This window comes from Aegilops tauschii, chromosome 4 (genome assembly GCF_002575655.3).
Source record: "Aegilops tauschii subsp. strangulata cultivar AL8/78 chromosome 4, Aet v6.0, whole genome shotgun sequence".
In the NCBI taxonomy this organism is placed as follows: domain Eukaryota; kingdom Viridiplantae; phylum Streptophyta; class Magnoliopsida; order Poales; family Poaceae; genus Aegilops; species Aegilops tauschii.
This window is the reverse complement of record NC_053038.3, coordinates 525031179-525050576: the sequence shown is the minus strand read 5'-3', so window position 1 is coordinate 525050576 and position 19398 is coordinate 525031179. Positions and strand designations below refer to the sequence as shown.

Genomic DNA, 19398 nt, shown 5'->3' with positions numbered 1-19398 from the left:
AACCTTCAAAGTGGTGGTTTCCTGCAATTTACTCGATAGTTTTGTGCATTTAACTCTCTTAGGACTTAGTTTGCATAGTAAAACATCAATTTTAGGCAATATTTTCGGCAACAATCGTGCCGTGACTCATCTAGTTTCTTAGGCAAACTACACCTCAAGCGTCACACGATGGCATTATTAAGTACTCTGAGCTCTCGCTCCTGCACCAAACGAAACAGACGATTTCATGACCGAGTGGCACATACCACACACGTACAAGCTGGACGAACTTACACATGGGCGATTCAGGTCACACTGGATAGAACGCTGCATGCATCGATCCTACAGCCATGGCATCCATCTCACTGACCACCAGGAGGACAGATCTGCAGAAGAACGGTGGTGCGCGGATGGCATAACTCTTCAACCAGGGGGTGGTCCGGGAGAATGCCCAACTCAGAGTAAATCCGCTCACCAATGGTCTTTCGGTGTGTAAACAGATGTTCAATGACGCTCTTCCCAGTTACCGTTTTTACCGAGATGTATATATGACCTACCTGACAAGCACGGAGGCGCAGCACAAGAGTAAGGGTTGAATCATTTTGCACGTTGTAGTCATCCAAGGTGCGGCCATCCTCCAGCTGATTCCCTTTAAAAATGAGACGTTGTTGGCTCGTACAAACGCTGAGTTCATCAGAAACCTTTTCCTTCACACCAAAAATGGTATAATCTCCATAAACCCGAAAAGTGACGGTCAACCCAGTCAAGTGCTCGACAAAAATACGCATCCCGCGTCTTCTTCGGAGGCACGACTCAACATGAAGGGTAGATTCATTTTGCACGTTATAGTCAACCAAGGTGCGGCCATCCTCCAGCTCATGCCCAGCAAAGGTTGATGGTTTTCAAGGCTGTGATCTCTGTATTCTCTTGCTGAAACTCAACACATGCACATGAGGTAGGAGATGAGCAACGCAGTCACACGGAGAGAGTTTTGCGTCTTTTCTGTTTTCCTTTCTTATTCTCTTGAGCAGCACGTACAATAGAATGTGGCCGATTACAACGCAAAGCCTCCGCACGATCCTTTTTACCCGCGCCATCCCATTGAGAATCGTTCGGGAGCTGACCAAGCTAGCTGCGACTCAATCTATACCAGTACATGCACACACACGTGACATGCCCAGTTATTTTCTACATGCAAACTAATTAAATAGAAAGCCAATGCATGCACATGCACGTACTGACTAGCCTATACTGAACTAATGCAATGAGCTTCAGACTAATGCAATATCTGACAAACCTTATAACAAGATTAGCACCAACAAAGATGAGACGTTGTCTGAGGTGGACACGGTCCGGGCCGGTCCGGTCCCTAACCGAGCCGCGCTTTGGACCGGTCCGGACCGAAGTGCCCAGCGGGCCTGTTTTCCTGAACCGGACCGACGTGGAGAAAGCTCGGTCAGGACCGAGGGACCGAGCGATGGCGGGGGAGCGTGAGCTGTGTGTGCGCCCCGCGCCTGTGTGCGTGCCCTGCGTGTGTGCCTAGCGTGCGTGCGTGCGTCCGTGCCGTGCCCTGTCCCTGAAGAGCAACTCCTCCGGCTTCTTGCTCTAGACAAAGAGGCAGTTCATCTATGGTACTACTATGGTAGCGTCTCTACGCACACCAAGCTCGTCCCGGGGAGCTCCGACCGTCACCATCAGCACACACTAGGTGTGTACATCGTCGCTTCCAATTTCAGATTACTGGTGAACTTGTACTGCAATCATGGTGTGCAACAATTGATTGCAAATTCAGACATGAGTTGTGGTGGGGGACGACCATGACGAGATCGACGTGTTTGTCAGCACCCGAGGTGCCCTTGGAACGAACACACGCGAACGAGAGATTGCTCAAGGAAGAAGGAAGACACCGGTGTTTTGCTCTGCACACACTCCACAGATTTTCTGTTCTACAGTATTTCTCTGCTTTTTATTCAGACTTACAGAACGAGAAACATGGCTTCGTGGCCCCTGACTTTCGCCGTCGTGATTCACAGCACTCGTGCCATCCCAGGAGCAGACCGACGAGGCACGAGACTCGCTAAGGCAGTTAGACCCGCGAGCTAAACCTGACGAAATTTTTACCGGTCCATAACGGGCCATGAGCCGGGCTAAAAGCCCGCTCGTCACGTCCAGGCTGACTTGGGGGTATGCCGGTTTCGTCGAAAACCTTTGCCTTCACACTGTATATGCTATCTTCTCTCTCAACCTCAATTGTCATGATTTTTCCTGTCAATGGCCTGACAAAGATACGCATCCCTTGGGGGACGAGGTCAAGGGTGAGGGTAGACTCCTCCTCCATGTTGTAATGCTCTAGGGTGCACCTGCCCACCAGCAACTCGTTTTCAAATTTGAGTCTCTGATGGCATGCAGGGATGTCCTCCTTTGCCTGAATCTTAGCCTTGACATCAGAGATCTTATCTGATCCTGTCACCTTGAGAGTGATAGTCTTGCCATTGAGTATATTGACAAAGATCTGCATTTGTTCAATGATCACACAAAACATTAGCATCTTAGACAAAAGGCTTTCATTAGATTAACTAAACGCAAACGACCAAAAAGCAAATCAACACTTTAACCACAATAGACTGACAAATCCCAGTTGTCGTTGCATGGGATAATACATCTCTTTCAGATCGGAACGACTTGGAATGATTACACTAGCATAATAATGAATACATAAATAAAAATCAAGACTATCTTTGTGCTGTTTTTTCCAGTCCTTCATAGATGTAAAATAATTATTATTAGAGACATATTGTGACAAAGTCATTCTGTTGGAGAATCCTACAGATGAGTTATTCTTCATCTAACCAGTCCTAAGATCCGATAGGTCATATGAGATCAACTACATATATGATGTGTCACCTTCCAAATTAATCCACAGCGTGTAAATAAGAAAAAGGCAGCTTGGTGCACATATCTCCCACATGCGCAGGGTCTGGAGAATGGCCCGACCACTTTAGGTCTTTTGTACGTAGCCTTTCATTGCATTTCTCCAAGGGGCTGTTTCCAGGACTCAGAACCCGTAACCTAATGGTTACAAGGCAACAACTTTACCGCTGCGCTAAAACTCCACTTCAAACCACAGATTGTAAATACAAAAAATAAAATGAAATATTACCTAACAAACACATTTAAGATCACAACTCTATATGTTGTGAACTCCACTAGGGATTGAGACAAATATATGTATTATGATTTAGAATATCATTTCTTAAATTCATGTTTGACCGAGAATATGTCAATAATTTGCAAATTAGATGATTCACTTGCCACAAACAAGTACCGGTGTATGTTAAGTGCTGAACATGTGCATGAAGATCTTGAGGCCGGTGCTATAACCATAGAAGGATGATCATGACCAAATTCATCATGGAGTCTTCCAGCAACTCTACAATTTTGGATCCACTCAGATGACAAAAAGAAAAATAATTAACTATCTTATAAGGACTATGAACACTTCGATGCATTCGATTTCTAGAAAAGGGGTCACTGCAAAATGGTTTAGATGCAAATTAACCAACAAAATGGACTAGATCTGGAGGAGACCAGTAACAAAAATGCTTGATCTGGGATGCATCGAGAAAGATGGATAAGCGAGGGAGAAAATGCGAGTAATTAGACAGGAGTCACGTCTTACTGGAAACTCAAACCAATAATTAGGAAGACTTACCTTGCACTGTTCAAGATCCATCTCATCAGTATCCTGACTAGTCTCCTATTACAAAACAAACTTTAGCTATTAGCACTCCGCAGAACCGGATTATGGGAAGCAAACATAATTCCTAGTTATTGGTTTTTGTTTACAGTAACACATGACTCGTGTGTGCAAGCTGTCAAGAATCAGGATGCTTGTACGTTTTGAGAAAAAAATGTTATGCAATGGTGCACAGAGAAATATACAACACTGGAGAAAAGGCAACTGAAAGGAAGACTCACCGTGCACGGTTCAAGATCCATCTCATCTACATACTAGCCTCCTCTTACAAAACGTACTACGATCTATCAGCCCTTCCCAGAAGCAGATTATACTAGTACATAGATATCATGTTAGCAAACCTACTTCCTAATTATTGGTTTGAGTTTCCAGTAAGATGTGACTCCTGTTTGCAGACTATCAAGAATTGGGTGCCGATACCTTTTGAGCAAAACAAAAAAAAGGTGCAGAGAGAAATTTGATGCATGGCTAATAAAGGAGACTAGACAAGCATAACGGTATAATCCCATGATGACACATCATTAGGTGATGACTTAAAGTGCGAATAGTGAATTTGGATAGAAAGTACATTTAATTATGGTTGTTGATCAAAGAGGTTTACTTAGACACGACAATTTCCATTGATTCATTAACTATATATGTTTGTATGGCAAGACGGGGCAACCATACATACACTATGAACAAGAAACCATGGTTTAGTATGAGCTGGCCGTATACATGGAGATGAAGAACTTACAATTGATATAGAAGAGGCACATTTGCGTTTCCTACGCTTGGGTTGCCCATTTAGTTTTTGTATTTCATTGTTCTTCCCTTTAACCAAGGAATGCTTTTCCAACAGCTTACCCTCGAGAATCAGTACCCTTTTTCTTGCTTTAACAGCTTCTGCTCGCAATCTATCGTTCCCATCAGTCTTACTTTGGACTGCCACTTGCAGCACCTCCATATTCTGCTGAAGCTTTTGTTCCGCCTCCACTTTGTTTATCTTAAAGAGCTTCGCCTCTGCTCGCAATCTGCCAATCTCATCATCCATGTTTTGGACTGTGACTTGTAACGCCTCTACATTATGCTGAAGCTTTTCTACCGTTTTATTAGCTAGTGCTGCCTCCACTTTGTTTATCTTAAGGTTCCATGGGAAATCATTCAATGCAAGTAGTGCAGAAACTTCCTTATCCTTGTGTGAGCTGAGGGTCTCATAAGCTTGCACTAGTAGAAAAAGAGGCTTCCATACGCCCCCATTAGTCCCCAAAACAATCGAACCGCGACAAAAGGGGCCTTTAGTCGCGGTTCGGGAGGAGACCCGCGACCAACTATCTGGGCCCAGCGCGCTCGGTCGACAGCTGGCGGACGGGAGGGGCTTTAGTCCCGGTTGGCCTGGCCAACCGGGACTAAAGGTCCCCGAAGGCCTTTAGTCGCGGTTGGCCAGGCCAACCGGGACTAAAGGCCCATCCCTATATATAGGACTCAGCTCACTTCACAATTTTCAGAAGGGGGTGGTGGGTTTGCTTTTGATTCCTCCTATGCACAGAAGGTGTTCGATGAAATGCCCGAGAGCCTGAAACAAACATGATATGAAGTGTCCGAGCCACACTTGAGCTTTCTCATTTATTTTTCCTCCGCGGTCGCGGTTAGCAACTTGAACCTTTCATGTGTCATTGATAAAATATGCATGTGTGTAGTTCATTGTTTAATTTGTATTATTTCTAGCTAGTTAGTTTAACAAATGCATGATGGTTAATTATATACTTTATATAATAATAATGCAGATGAATCGGCAATGGATGTACGGTCCCCGACTCTCCGGCGAGTTCACTACGGGTTTGAAAGATTTCCTCGTAGTGGCAAATGCGAACAAGCAGCAAGGTTTTATTATCTGTCCATGTGCTGTCTATAAGAATCAGAAGGGTTACTCCTCCTCAAGAGACGTTCACATGCACCTGCTTCGGCACGGTTTCATGCGAAGCTATAATTGTTGGACCAAGCATGGAGAAAGAGGGGTTAGAATGGAAGAAGATGAAGAAGGGGATGATATCGATGACAACTATCATGATCATTTCGGTGATACTTTCATGGAGGATGATGCTGAAGGTGGGGAAGGGTTAGGTGAAGGTGAAGAAGAGGCACATGATGAGCCCGCTGATGATCTTGGTCGGACCATTGCTGATGCACGGAGACGCTGCGAAACTGACAAGGATAGGGAGAATTTGGATCGCATGTTAGAGGATCACAAAAAGTCGTTGTATCCAGGATGCGATAATAGTCTGAAAAAGCTGGGCTGCACACTGGATTTGCTAAAATGGAAGGCACAGGAAGGTGTAGGTGACTCATCATTTGAAAATTTGCTGAAAATGTTGAAGAATATGTTTCCGAAGAATAACGAGTTGCCCGCCAATACGTACGAAGCAAAGAAGGTTGTCTGCCCTCTAGGTTTAGAGGTTCTGAAGATACATGCATGCATTAACGACTGCATCCTCTACCGCGGTGAATACGAGAATTTGAATGAATGCCCTGTATGCACTGCATTGCATTATAAGATCAGAGGCGATGACCCTGGTGACAATGTTGAGGGCGAGAAACCCAGGAAGAGGGTTCCCGCCAAGGTGATGTGGTATGCTCCTATAATACCACGGTTGAAACGTCTGTTCATGAACAAAAAGCATGCCAAGTCGTTGCGATGGCACAAAGAGGACCGTAAGTCCGACGGGGAGTTGAGACACACCGCTGATGGAACGCAATGGAGAAAGATCGACAGAGTGTTCAAAGATTTTGCAGCTGACGCAAGGAACATAAGATTTGGTCTAAGTACTGATGGCATGAATCCTTTTGGCGAGCAGAGCTCCAGCCATAGCACCTGGCCCGTGACTCTATGCATCTACAACCTTCCTCCTTGGTTGTGCATGAAGCGGAAGTTCATTATGATGCCAGTGCTCATCCAAGGTCCAAAGCAACCCGGGAACGACATCGATGTGTACCTAAGGCCATTAGTTGATGAACTTTTACAGTTGTGGGCCAGACCTGGTGTACGTGTCTGGGATGAGCACAAAGGAGAGGAATTTAACCTACGAGCGTTGCTTTTTGTAACCATCAACGATTGGCCTGCTCTCAGTAACCTTTCGGGACAGACAAATAAGGGATACAATGCATGCACGCACTGCTTACATGAGACTGAAAGTGTACGTTTGGTTAATTGTAAGAAGAACGTGTACCTGGGTCATCGTCGATTTCTTCCCCGAAATCATAACGTAAGAAAGAAAGGCAAGCATTTCAACGGCAAGACAGATCACCGGCCGAAGCCTGCGGAACGTACTGGTGCTGAGATATTTGAGATGGTCAAGGATTTGAAAGTCATCTTTGGAAAGGGTCCTGGCGGACAATCAGTTCCGCGGGGAGTTGACGGGCACGCACCCATGTGGAAGAAGAAATCTATATTTTGGGAGCTAGAATATTGGAAAGTACTAGATGTCCGCTCTGCAATCGACGTGATGCATGTTACGAAGAATATTTGCGTGAACCTGCTAAGCTTCTTGGGCGTGTATGGGAAGACAAATGATACAAAGGAAGCACGACAGGACCAGCAACTTTTGAAAGACCCAGATGACCGGCATCCGGAATGGTTTCAAGGTCGTGCCAGCTACGCTCTTACCAAAGAAGAGTAGGTCATTTTTTTTGAATGCCTGAGCAGTATGAAGGTCCCGTCTGGCTTCTCGTCGAATATAAAGGGAATAATAAACATGGCGGAGAAAAAGTTCCAAAACCTGAAGTCTCACGACTGCCACGTGATTATGACGCAATTGCTTCCGATTGCTTTGAGGGGGCTCCTACCGGAAAATGTTCGAGTAGCCATTGTGAAGCTATGTGCATTCCTCAATGCAATCTCTCAGAAGGTAATCAATCCAGAAGATCTACCACGGTTACAGAACGATGTGGTCCAATGCCTTGTCAGTTTTGAGTTGGTGTTCCCACCATCCTTCTTCGATATTATGACGCACCTCCTGCTCCACCTAGTCGAAGAGATTTCCATTCTCGGTCCTGTATTTCTACACAATATGTTCCCCTTTGAGAGGTTCATGGGAGTATTAAAGAAATATGTTCGTAACCGTGCTAGGCCAGAAGGAAGCATCGTCAAGGGCTATGGAAATGAGGAGGTAATTGAGTTTTGTATTGACTATGTTCCTGACCTTAAGCCGATTAGTATTCCTCAATCGCGGCACGAGGGGAGACTAAGTGGAAAAGGCAAGATCGGAAGGAAATCCACGATATGTATGGACGGTCATTCTATGACTGAAGCACACCACACAGTTCTGCAAAATTCCAGCTTTGTGGCTCCGTACTTCGAGCAACACAAGAATATTTTACGCTCGGACAACCCGGGGAAGCCTGAATCCTGGATTAGAAAGGCCCACATGGAGACTTTCGGCAGTTGGTTGCGAAAACATTTAATGAATGACAATGATGTTGGAGATCAGCTGTACATGTTGGCCAAGAAACCATCTTCGACTATAACGATTTTCCAAGGGTACGAGATAAATGGGAATACATTTTACACCATCGCCCAAGATAAAAAGAGCACCAACCAAAACAGTGGTGTCCGCTTTGATGCAGCAACCGAGAATGGGCGAAAGGTCACATATTATGGTTACATAGAGGAGATATGGGAACTTGACTATGGACCCTCCTTTAAGGTCCCTTTGTTCCGGTGCAAATGGTTCAAGGTAACAGGAGGTGGGGTAAAGGTGGACGAGCAATACGGAATGACAATGGTGGATTTCAACAATCTTGGTTACCTTGACGAACCATTCGTCCTTGCCAAAGATGTCGCTCAGGTTTTTTATTTGAAGTACATGAGTAGCAAACCGAGGAAACGGAAAGATAAGAAAACGATCAGTACATCATGCGATGATCCAAAGCGCCACATTGTTCTTTCAGGGAAAAGAAACATCGTGGGAGTGGAGGACAAGACAGACATGTTAGAAGATTATAATATGTTTGGTGAAATTCCGCCCTTCAAAGTGAACACTGACCCAAGCATTAAGTTAAATGATGAGGATGCTCCATGGATACGGCACAATCGTAAGCAAGCAGGGACACAAGGGAAGAATTGATGTGTAATAATTTATTGTACCAAACTTTGTATTTGGTCGATGAACTGAATGATGTATCAAACCTTTTGTCAAACCTTCAAGGGATCGATGAACTGAATTTTTTGATATATTATTTGTATTTTTAAGATTTTAAAATGAATTAGTTTTATTTTTCTGATTTTTTGATATATAATTGTATTTTTAAGATTTTAAAATGAATTAGTTTTATTTTTCTGATTTTTTTGATATATTATTTGTATTTTTAAGATTTGAAAATGAATTAGTTTTATTTTTCTGATTTTTTTGATATATAATTGTATTTTTAAGATTTTAAAATGAATTAGTTTTATTTTTCTGATTTTTTTGATATATTATTTGTATTTTTAAGATTTTAAAATGAATTAGTTTTTTTTTCTGATTTTTTTGATATATAATTGTATTTTTAAGATTTTAAAATGAATTAGTTTTATTTTTCTGATTTTTTGATATATTATTTGTATTTTTAAGATTTGAAAATGAATTAGTTTTATTTTTCTGATTTTTTGATATATAATTGTATTTTTAAGATTTGAAAATGAATTAGTTTTATTTTTCTGATTTTTTTGATATATTATTTGTATTTTTAAGATTTTAAAATGAATTAGTTTTATTTTTCTGATTTTTTTTGATATATAATTATATTTTTAAGATTTTAAAATGAATTAGTTTTATTTTATATGAAAAATGACCTTTAGTCCCAGTTGGGGAGGCGGACCGCGACTAAAGGGTACCCTTTAGTCGCGGTTGTTGTCCCCAACCGCGACTAAAGGCTCTTTCTGCGCGGGAACGAAAGCGGCGCCAAAACCCTTTAGTCCCGGTTGGGGAGGCGGACCGCGACTAAAGGTACCCTTTAGTCGCGGTTGGTGTGGCCAACCGCGACTAAAGGGTACCTTTAGTCGCGGTCCGCCTCCCCAACCGGGACTAAAGGTATGTCTATATATACTGCACTTAGCAGTTTCCGCCACTTCCCATTCTCCTCTCTCGACGCCGAAGCCCTGCCCCGACGCCGATCGACACCGAAGCCCTGCCCCGACGCTGACGCCGACGCCGAAGCCCTGTCCCGACGCCGACGCCGACGCCCTGCGCGCCGCCGCCCCCGTCCCCAGTGAGCGCCGCCGCCGCCCGTGCCCTGCCCTTAGCGCTCCGCCGCCGCCGCAGCGTGCCCCTGCCCTTGCCCGCCGCAGCCCCTGCCCTTGCCCGCCGCCCGACGCCCTGCGCGCCGCCGCCCCCGTCCCCAGTGAGCGCCGCCGCCGCCCGTGCCCTGCCCTTAGCGCTCCGCCGCCGCCGCAGCCCGGCCCCCTGCCCTTGCCCGCCGCCCGCCGCCCGCCGCCCGCTGCCCCTGCCAAAGAAACCAAAAAGTAAAAGGAAGAAGAAGAAAGAAAAAGGAAGAAGAAGAAAGAAAAAAGAAAGAAACCAAATGAAAAAAGAAGAAAAGAAAGAAGAAAGAAAGAAGAAAGAAAAAGGAAGAAGAAAAAAGAAAGAAGAAGAAAAAAAGGAAGAAGAAAAAAAAGAAAACAAAACAAAAGAAACCAAATGAAAACCAAAAAGAAAGAAGAAAGAAAACCAAATGAAAACCAAAAGAAAGAAGAAAAAAAAGGAAGAAGAAAAAAAAGGAAGAAGAAAAAAGGAAGAAGAAAAAAAGGAAGAAGAAAAAAAGAAAGAAGAAAGAAAGAAGAAAGAAAAGGAAGAAGAAAAAAAGAAGAAAGAAAAAAGGAAGAAGAAAGAAAAAGGAAGAAGAAAAAAAAGGAAAGAAAACAAACGAAACCAAATGAAAACCAAAAAGAAAGAAGAAAGAAAACCAAATGAAAACCAAAAGAAAGAAGAAAAAAAAGGAAGAAGAAAAAAAAGGAAGAAGAAAAAAGGAAGAAGAAAAAAAGGAAGAAGAAAAAAAGAAAGAAGAAAGAAAGAAGAAAGAAAAAGGAAGAAGAAAAAAAGAAGAAAGAAAAAAGGAAGAAGAAAGAAAAAGGAAGAAGAAAAAAAAAGAAAACAAAACAAAAGAAACCAAATGAAAACCAAAAAGAAAGAAGAAAGAAAACCAAATGAAAACCAAAAGAAAGAAGAACAATATAAATTAGCTAATAACTATGTTTGAGAAACTCACATAGCGGTAGAACTGGAGGCGTATCAACAAGGACCCAAATGTCCATATTGTCTTGCTCAATTTCAGGATCACCAAGATCCATGGTGACAAGCATACCCTCATCAAAATCATACATCTTGCAAAATGCTTCCCAATTTTTGCAACCAAAATGGGTTACGCTCTCAGCATTATACAGATTTAGTTCAAAATCCACATCATGATGGGTCCTTAGGTGAATTTTCTTCGTTTCAAAATTTTCATGGTCTTCAAAATCCATCCTCTTCATATATATGTGGTGGAACTCTCCCTCACTGATTCCTCTCTGACATTCGCGACCGCCGGTGATGGCAGCTCCTCCTTTCGTTCCCGAGTGCATTACACCAAATTGTCTAGCACATGGGAACGAAGGAGAAGCTACCCCCACGACAACAGTCGGGATTCTTCGTCCTCTCATATATGGTGGAGACTCAACAGACTTAAAGTCAACCCGAAATATCGTTTAATTATCTTTCTAAAATAGGATTTGGCTGGTCTCACCTCGATGTCGGAGGGGGTCGGTGACGGGGACGACGGCGGGGATGATGGAGGGGCCGGGGGCTCCTAGATTTCTGCGAAAACAAAAACCCTATAAGCTATCAACTAATCATATGCATATGCCTTGTATAGTGCTCTCCAATTTTAGCATTCAAAGTAGGAGTAGTTTTCCAATTTGAGCATTCAATAAGCAAAATCAAATCACAAAATAAAGTAGTATTCAAATTAGGATGCATTCAATTATAAGCAAAACTACATCATCTCCATGCGTCCGTACATCGTCGAATATTATCACTAATACACCTCGAATACTATCATACATATAGCATCGCCAGTACAGCTAGAACTGTACCGCCCGACAGGTATCGGCGCGGGCGGTGGACACCCAAAGGGAAGGAACCATCACAGGATCATAGCTCCAGTGAGATCCCTGAAGAACCTGCCAGGTATTGTCGAACCTGCCCTCCAACGTAACCATGTAGCGACGGACGTGCTAGTCCTCCTCGCTGACACGGTGACGTACCACCTCCGCGGTGTCCGGAAGCCTCGGCACCGTCACTGGCCCACGCGACCGCCACCAAACAAGGATCGGATCAACGACGGGCTGGCTCCTCACCAACCTACGCCCCCGGAAGGTAGCACCTCCCAAAACCAGCCCGGCGGAGCCCAGTCCCGGACATGGTCCCTCTGATCAAGCCGGCCTCCTCCGCCGAGTCGACGACGAGGATGCGGGATAGGCATCGTCGACGTCGATGCGGGAATTATTGCTTTAATTAAAAAAACTAGTTCTATTAATTTCCTTGCTAAAAATAAACTACTTCTACAGTAAAATAAACTAGTTTTGTTAAATCAGCTAGTTCAACTACTAATTAAGCACTTACTATAAATAAAATAAAGTAGTACTTACTAAAAATAAACTACTTCTATATATAGTAAAATAAAGTAGTTTTATTAAATCAACTAGTTCAACTACTAAGCACTTACTATAAATAAAATAAACTAGTACTTACTAAAAATAAACTACTTCTATAGTAAAATAAAGTAGTTTTATTAAATCAACTAGTTCAACTACTAAGCACTTACTATAAATAAAATAAAGTAGTACTTACTAAAAATAAACTTGTTTAACTAGTTCTATTATTTATCGACCCCCCCCCCCTCATGTTGAAGTTATCGGGGAGGGGGTATATCGACAACGACATACCCGATAAAAAATAAGAAGAGGAAGAAGAAGAAAAAAAAGATTAAAATCTATTTTTTCTTCTTCTCCTCTATTCCTTCTTCTTCTCCTTTTTTTTCTTCTTCTTCGTCCTCTTCTTATTTTTCTTCTTCTTCCTTCTTCCTCTTTTCTTCTTTCCTTAATTTCTTTCGTCGATGACCCTAACCCTAAACAGTACAACTAACTACAATGACTTCGCTTGCATACATATGAACAAATATGATCGATCATCTATGAACAATATAAAAACATCATATGATATATGAACAAAAAAAATCACATATATGAACAAAAAAAATCATCTAATCATATATTTTTTACGGCGGCGGCGGCGGGGGGCATGGCAGGGGCGCGGGGGCCGGGGCTCACTGGGGCGGCGTCGGCGACGACGTCGGGGCAGCGGCGGCGCGGACCGGGGCGGTGACGACGCGGGGCGGCGCGGCGACGGCGTCGGGGCAGGGGCTGCGCGCGGCAACGACGTTGGGGCAGGGGCGACGCGGACCGAGGCGGTGACGACGCGGGGCGGCGCGGCTACGGCGTTGGGGAAGGGGGCGTTGGCGCGGCGACGGCGTCGGGGCAGGGGCGCGCGCGGCGACGGCGTCGGGACAGTGGGAAGAAGAACTGAACCGAAAATTTCACAAGTGTGCCTTATATAGACAGACCTTTGGTCCCGGTTCGTGGCACCAACCGGGACCAAAGCACACCTTTAGTCCCGGTTGGAGCCACCAACCGGGACCAAAGGTCGCTTTTCAGCAGCCCAAAGGGCGGGAAGCAGAGGCCTTTGGTCCCGGTTGGTGGCACAAACCGGGACTAAAGGGTGCGCATTGGTACCGGTTGTTGGCATGAACCGGTACCAATGTATGCCTTTAGTACCGGTTGGTGGCACCAACCGGGACTAAAGGACTTGTGCTGCCCGCATCGCGGCACGAAAATTTAGTCCCACCTCGCTAGCTGAGGGAGCTCGAGAGTGGTTTATAAGCCCCACTCCCGCTGCCCTCTCGAGCTCCTCTCAAATGCAGGCTTTCGGGCCTAAACACACTGTATCTGCCTGTGGGCCTATTGGGCATTCTACGGGCCTGAATCCTGGCCCATGGGTGGGTTTCTAGTCGTATTCAGGCCGTGGTGGCCCAGTAGGTGGCTTTTTTTATTTGTTCCCAGTTTATTTATTTTCCTTTTTGCTTTATTTATTTTATTTTGTTTCTACTTACAAAAAAATACTTATTTATTTTATTTTATTTTATTTTGTTTCTAATTACTTATTTATTTTATTTTATGATAATTCTTTTTGCTATTAAAGTTTCTAACAAAAAAGTTCTTTATGAAAATTCTTTTTGCTTTTAATGATTTTGAACAGAAAAAACTTTGATAATTTTAGTTGCATCAATTTTATATAATTTTAGTTTCAGTAATACTAGAGGTTGCTTATAATGTTTTGAACAGAAAATACGTTGATAGTTTTAGTTTCATAAATTTTATTTATGTTATTAAAGTTTATTTTATTTTGTTTCTACTTATATATTTTATTAAAGTTTATTTTATTCTGTTTCTAATTACTTATTTATTTTTTATGATATTTGTTATTTTCCATGCATTTACTGATTATTTTGAGCTATAAGACCCTGAAATTGAAAAGCACTAGAAATGAACTTTGAAAAGGTTGAAAGTTGGCATGGTATCATCATTTCACCCACATAGCATGTGCAATAAAGTAGAGAGGGTTACGACAAAAACTGGATGCACTTTGTGTACAAAACGGGCAATCTCTTTCGAAGTATCAGGGTTTCATACGGAAACTCGTCTGTTACAAAGGGATTTCATTTTTTAGAACTTATTTGAATTCCATAGTTTTTCTGTGTTCAAAATGCACCATTCAAAGCCACATCATCAATTTTCAACCATTTCTGACTTCATTTGTTATTTCCTTCTCTTCTTTGGTAAGAGCGTATAGCTGGCAGGACCTTCATACTGCTTTGGAGGCATGCCATCTTTTTCGTGCAAACGTTGCAGGTCCTCCCGTGTCTCAGGTGTATCTTTTGTCCTCCCATACACGCCCAAGAAGCCTAGCAGGTTCATGCAAAGGTTCTTCGTCACGTGCATCACATTGATTGAAGAGCGGACCTCTAGGTCTTTCCAGTAGGGTAGGTCCCAAAATATAGATTTCTTCTTCCACTTAGGTGCGCGTCCCTCAGCGTCATTCGGAACAGGTAGTCCACCGGGACCCTTTCCAAAGATTACGTGTAAATCATTGACCATAGCAAGTACGTGATCACCGGTACGCATGCCGGGCTTCTTCCGGTGATCTGCCCCGCCTTTGAAATGCCTGCCTTTCTTTTGACATTGATGATTGGTCGGAAGAAATCGATGATGGCTCAGGTACACATTCTTCCTGCATCTGTCCAGGTATATACTTTCGGTGTCAGCTAAACAGTGCGTGCATGCGTGGTATCCCTTGTTTGTCTGTCCTGAAAGGTTACTGAGAGCGGGCCAATCATTGATGGTCACGAACAGCAACGCCTTTAGGTCAAAGTCTTCCCCCATGTGCTCATCCCACGCACGTACACCTGTTCCATTCCACAGCTATAAGAGTTCTTCAACTAATGGCCTTAGGTACACATCAATGTTGTTGCCGGGTTGCTTAGGGCCTTGGATGAGAATTGGCATCATAATGAACTTCCGCTTCATGCACATCCAAGGAGGAAGGTTATACATACATAGAGTCACGGGCCAGGTGCTGTGATTGCTGCTCTGCTCCCCGAAAGGATTAATGCCATCTGCGCTTAAAGCAAACCATACGTTCCTTGGGTCACTTGCAAACTCAGCCCAGAACTTTCTCTCGATTTTTCTCCACTGCGACCCGTCAGCGGGTGCTCTCAACTTCCCGTCTTTCTTACGGTCCTCACTGTGCCATCACATCAACTTGGCATGCTCTTTGTTTCTGAACAGTCGTTTCAACCGTGGTATTATAGGAGCATACCACATCACCTTCGCAGGAACCCTCTTCCTGCGGGGCTCGCCCTCAACATCACCAGGGTTATCTCGTCTGATCTTATACCGCAATGCACCGCATGTCGAGTATGCGTTCAAATCCTTATACGCACCGCGGTAGAGGATGCAGTCATTAGGGCATGCATGTATCTTCTCCACCTCCAATCCTAGAGGGCATACGACCTTCTTTGCTGCGTACGTACTGTCGGGCAATTCGTTATCCTTTGGAAGCTTCTTCTTCAATATTTTCAGTAGCTTCTCAAATCCTTTGTCAGGCACAGCATTCTCTGACTTCCACTGCAGCAATTTCAGTACGGTACCGAGCTTTGTGTTGCCATCTTCGCAATTGGGGTACAACCGTTTTTTGTGATCCTCTAACATGCGATCGAACTTCAGCTTCTCCTTTTCACTTTCGCACTTTTCCCTTGTAGCAACAATGACCCGGCGGAGATCATCATCGGGCACATCGTCTGGTTCCTCTGGATCTTCAACTTCCTCTTGATCTTCAGCTTCCCGCGTTGCAGCATCACCGTATTCAGGGGGCACATAGCTGTCATCGTCCTCCTCTTCTTTGATGTCTTCCATCATAACCCCTATTTCTCCGTGCTTCGTCCAAACATTATAGTGTGGCATGAAACCCTTATAAAGCAGGTGGGTGTGAAGGATTTTCTTGTCAGAGTAAGACCTCGTATTCCCACAATTAGGGCATGGACAACACATAAAACCATTCTGCTTGTTTGCCTCAGCCACTTCGAGAAAATTATGCACGCCCTTAATGTACTCAGAGGTGTGTCTGTCACCGTACATCCATTGCCGGTTCATCTGCGTGCATTATATATAATTATGTGTGTCAAAAGTAAGAAAATTAGACAAGTATCCATCTAAAGTAAGATTTTTTTTCTTTCACAAAGAAGATAAGAACAAGAGGCTCACCACGGTGGTGCCGGCGACGAGATTGGCGCGGGCGATCGATGGCGGTGAAGACGAGGACGGGGCGTGACGGACCGCTAAACCTAGACAAATCTCGGAAAAAATGGAGCTCGGAGGTCGAGCTTCGAGAGGAGAAAGCTTAACTAATGTGGCTCGGGCATTTCATCGAACACCTCATGTGCATAGGAGGTGAGCTAGAGCACCCAATGCCCTCCCCCTCACCGGCCAACAAAAAACAGAGCACTGTGGAGTGCTCTGCTCGCCGGCGATGGGGTATATATAGGCAACTCATTTGTCCTGGTTCGTGGCTGGAACCGGGACTAAAGGCCATCCTTCTGTCCCGGTTCCTGCCACGAATCGGGACCAATGATTGTGGGCCAGGAGCGAGGCCCATTGGTCGCGGTTCGTGCCAAGAACCGGGACAAATGGGCCCAGACGAACCGGGACCAATGCCCACGAGGCTCCGGCCGCCCCCCCTGGCTCACGAACCGGGACAAACGCCTCCATTGGTCCTGGTTCGTAGCAGAACCGGAACTAATGGGCTGGCCAGGCTCGAACGAAAGCCCCCTTTTCTACTAGTGGTGAGACAATGACGAGAAAATCACGACTTGCAGAAGCTGGAGAGAATGCTTTTGAACTATGGGGCTGATGTTTGCATAAGTACCTTCAGTTGTGAATTATCAGCGTCAAAGAAAGGCTCAGCGCTGCTGGAATCCTCCATGTCACTTTCTTGAAGTACTACATTGAAGACAATGGCAGTGTGATACCAATAAGGCAATAACAACTAGGAGTATAGAGTAGTAATAAAATAATTCAATAGACATTGGGAGCTTGGTTCTACAAGTCAAACTCGGCCAACCAAAATCGTTATTGAGAAGGTCACATTAGTTAAAATATCAAGTAGTACACACATGGTTTTTGATTAGCAGTAAGGCAGCCAAATTATTGAGAAGGTCATAGAGCTAGATAGAAACTCCGTGTAAGATCGAGCCGAAAGAAAACAATGATGCAAAGTTTGCCACCCAAATTAATCATCCAAAGGCCAAAGCAAACCGGAGAAGAAGAGGATTGCAGTTTTATTATTAAGAGTGTGGCATTTTAATTATTAATAACATAATAGTCTTGTTATTTAAAAGAGATAGTTTTTATTTGAGAGTATGAAAATTTTATTATTTTAGGCATGATAATTTTTTTATTTAGAAGATGCAAAAAAATATTTGCATGTATTTTTTCAACGGAATGACATGTTTTATGATTTTTGCACAGTGAACCAAATAAATAAGAAGTTTACAGCATGGCATTTTGCTTTGGTCCATTGCAAAAATAAAGAAAAAAATTCTCCAAAACATGACATTTTTCGCACAGTAAAACATCTCCATGTAAAAATTCATAAAAAATACATTATTTCACCCTAAAAAAGAATAATAAGCCGGGCGGGCAGTCGGAGTGACCCCGCCACCCGCTCCGCGCCACCCACTCAGCAATGAGCATGCATGGTGATGGTGCCATCGTCGGCCCGCCACCTTCGGCGCGCGCGACCCGACCTTCTCCGCCTAAAAATAGCCGGCGTCCCTCGCATATAAATACGACGGCGAGGCCCTTCCTAGCCACACCACCGCCATCTCCATCTCTCAAGCCAACGAGCATCCATCCATCCATCCAAAGCTTAACCCAACCAAGCCAAAGCCAAGCCAACAATAACAATGGCCCGCGCTGCTGTCTTCATCGTCGCCCTCCTCCTGGTCGCCGTCGCCGTGGCGCCATTCGCCGACGCCAAGGGCAAGAAGGCCAAGGCCGAGAAGAAGGCCGAAGCGCCGGCGCCCTCCGCCAGCGCGCCCGCCGACGCGCCCGCTCCCGACTCCCCAGCCTCCGAGCCCTCCGCTGCGGATGCACCGGAGCCCAGCAGCTCCAGCACCTCCGACTGAACGATGACCCATCCATCCACCCGGACGCCGGCCAGAGATCGATGAATGATCCATCCGTCCGTCCGTCCGTCGCCATGGTCTCTTTCCCTCCATCGAATCGATCAGTTGTAATATAATAAACTAATAATGCTTGGAGTTAGCAGCAGAAAGTAGGCCGTCAATGTAGGCCGTCTTCCACCTCTTGCTGCTCGCCTCCGCCTTCCGCGCCGACACGATAATTAACCAGCATCAGGCGCATGCAAGGACGATAAATAGAAACCCTAGAAAGGACTCGTGGTTGGTAGGTGGATCACCTGTAGGAGGCGCGCATGGAGGGTGCTGTTCACCTCCTCCAGCCGGGCGCGGTCGGCAGCGAGCACCTGGATCCGAGACAGCAACGGCTCGAGCCACTCCGGCGAGGCCGGCCCCGAACCACCGGTCATGGAGCCGTACGTGTGCTAGCAGTGACTAGTGACGACCCTGGACTGTAGCGGAGAGCTTGTAGACGAGACGTTGGTGGACGGAAGATTGTCAGACGGGGAATCTGATTCGCGTGAGGGGATTAGGGTTCCTCCGAGACAAGTCCGTATATATAGGTTTGGAAAGTTTGGAGAAAAATCGCAGCCGCGCGCGCTTGTACTGCTTTTTAGAGGGTGCTTGGATCCAAGGGACTTATTTTAGGGCGTGTTTGGTTCAGGGACTTTTTAGTCCCAGAGACTAGAAAAAGTCCCAAAAAAGTCCCTATGAACCAAACGGGAGGGACTTTTTCTACAGGGACTAGAAAAAGACTCTATTAGAGAGTCTTTTTTATTAGTCCCTAGGACTAGAAAAAGTCCTAGGACTTCTGAACCAAACACCCCCTTAGTCTGACTAAAAATAGTCTCTTTAAG

The 19398-nt window shown here is 44.7% G+C and overlaps 1 protein-coding gene across 1 annotated transcript; it reads right to left on the bottom strand.

Moving 5' to 3' along the window:
* Positions 1 to 341: 341 nt before the first annotated feature.
* LOC109768241 (uncharacterized) lies at positions 342 to 4769 on the bottom strand. The gene is made up of 4 exons (XM_073497963.1): positions 4473 to 4769; positions 3692 to 3736; positions 2154 to 2491; positions 342 to 651 (listed from the first exon to the last, which is right to left on the bottom strand). Exons 1-4 carry the CDS (start codon positions 4767 to 4769, stop codon positions 342 to 344), a joined length of 990 nt encoding a protein of 329 aa, XP_073354064.1.
* Positions 4770 to 19398: the final 14629 nt, after the last annotated feature.

Coding starts and splice junctions, on each gene's coding strand:
- LOC109768241 (XM_073497963.1), bottom strand. CDS start 4,769: ATGGATGATGAGATTGGCAGATTGCGAGCAGAGGCGAAGCTCTTTAAG. Junction 3,737..4,472: donor GTGCCTCTTCTATATCAATT/GTAAGTTCTTCA, acceptor GTTTTGTAATAG/GAGACTAGTCAGGATACTGA. Junction 652..2,153: donor ACCGGCATACCCCCAAGTCA/GCCTGGACGTGA, acceptor CGTTTGTACGAG/CCAACAACGTCTCATTTTTA.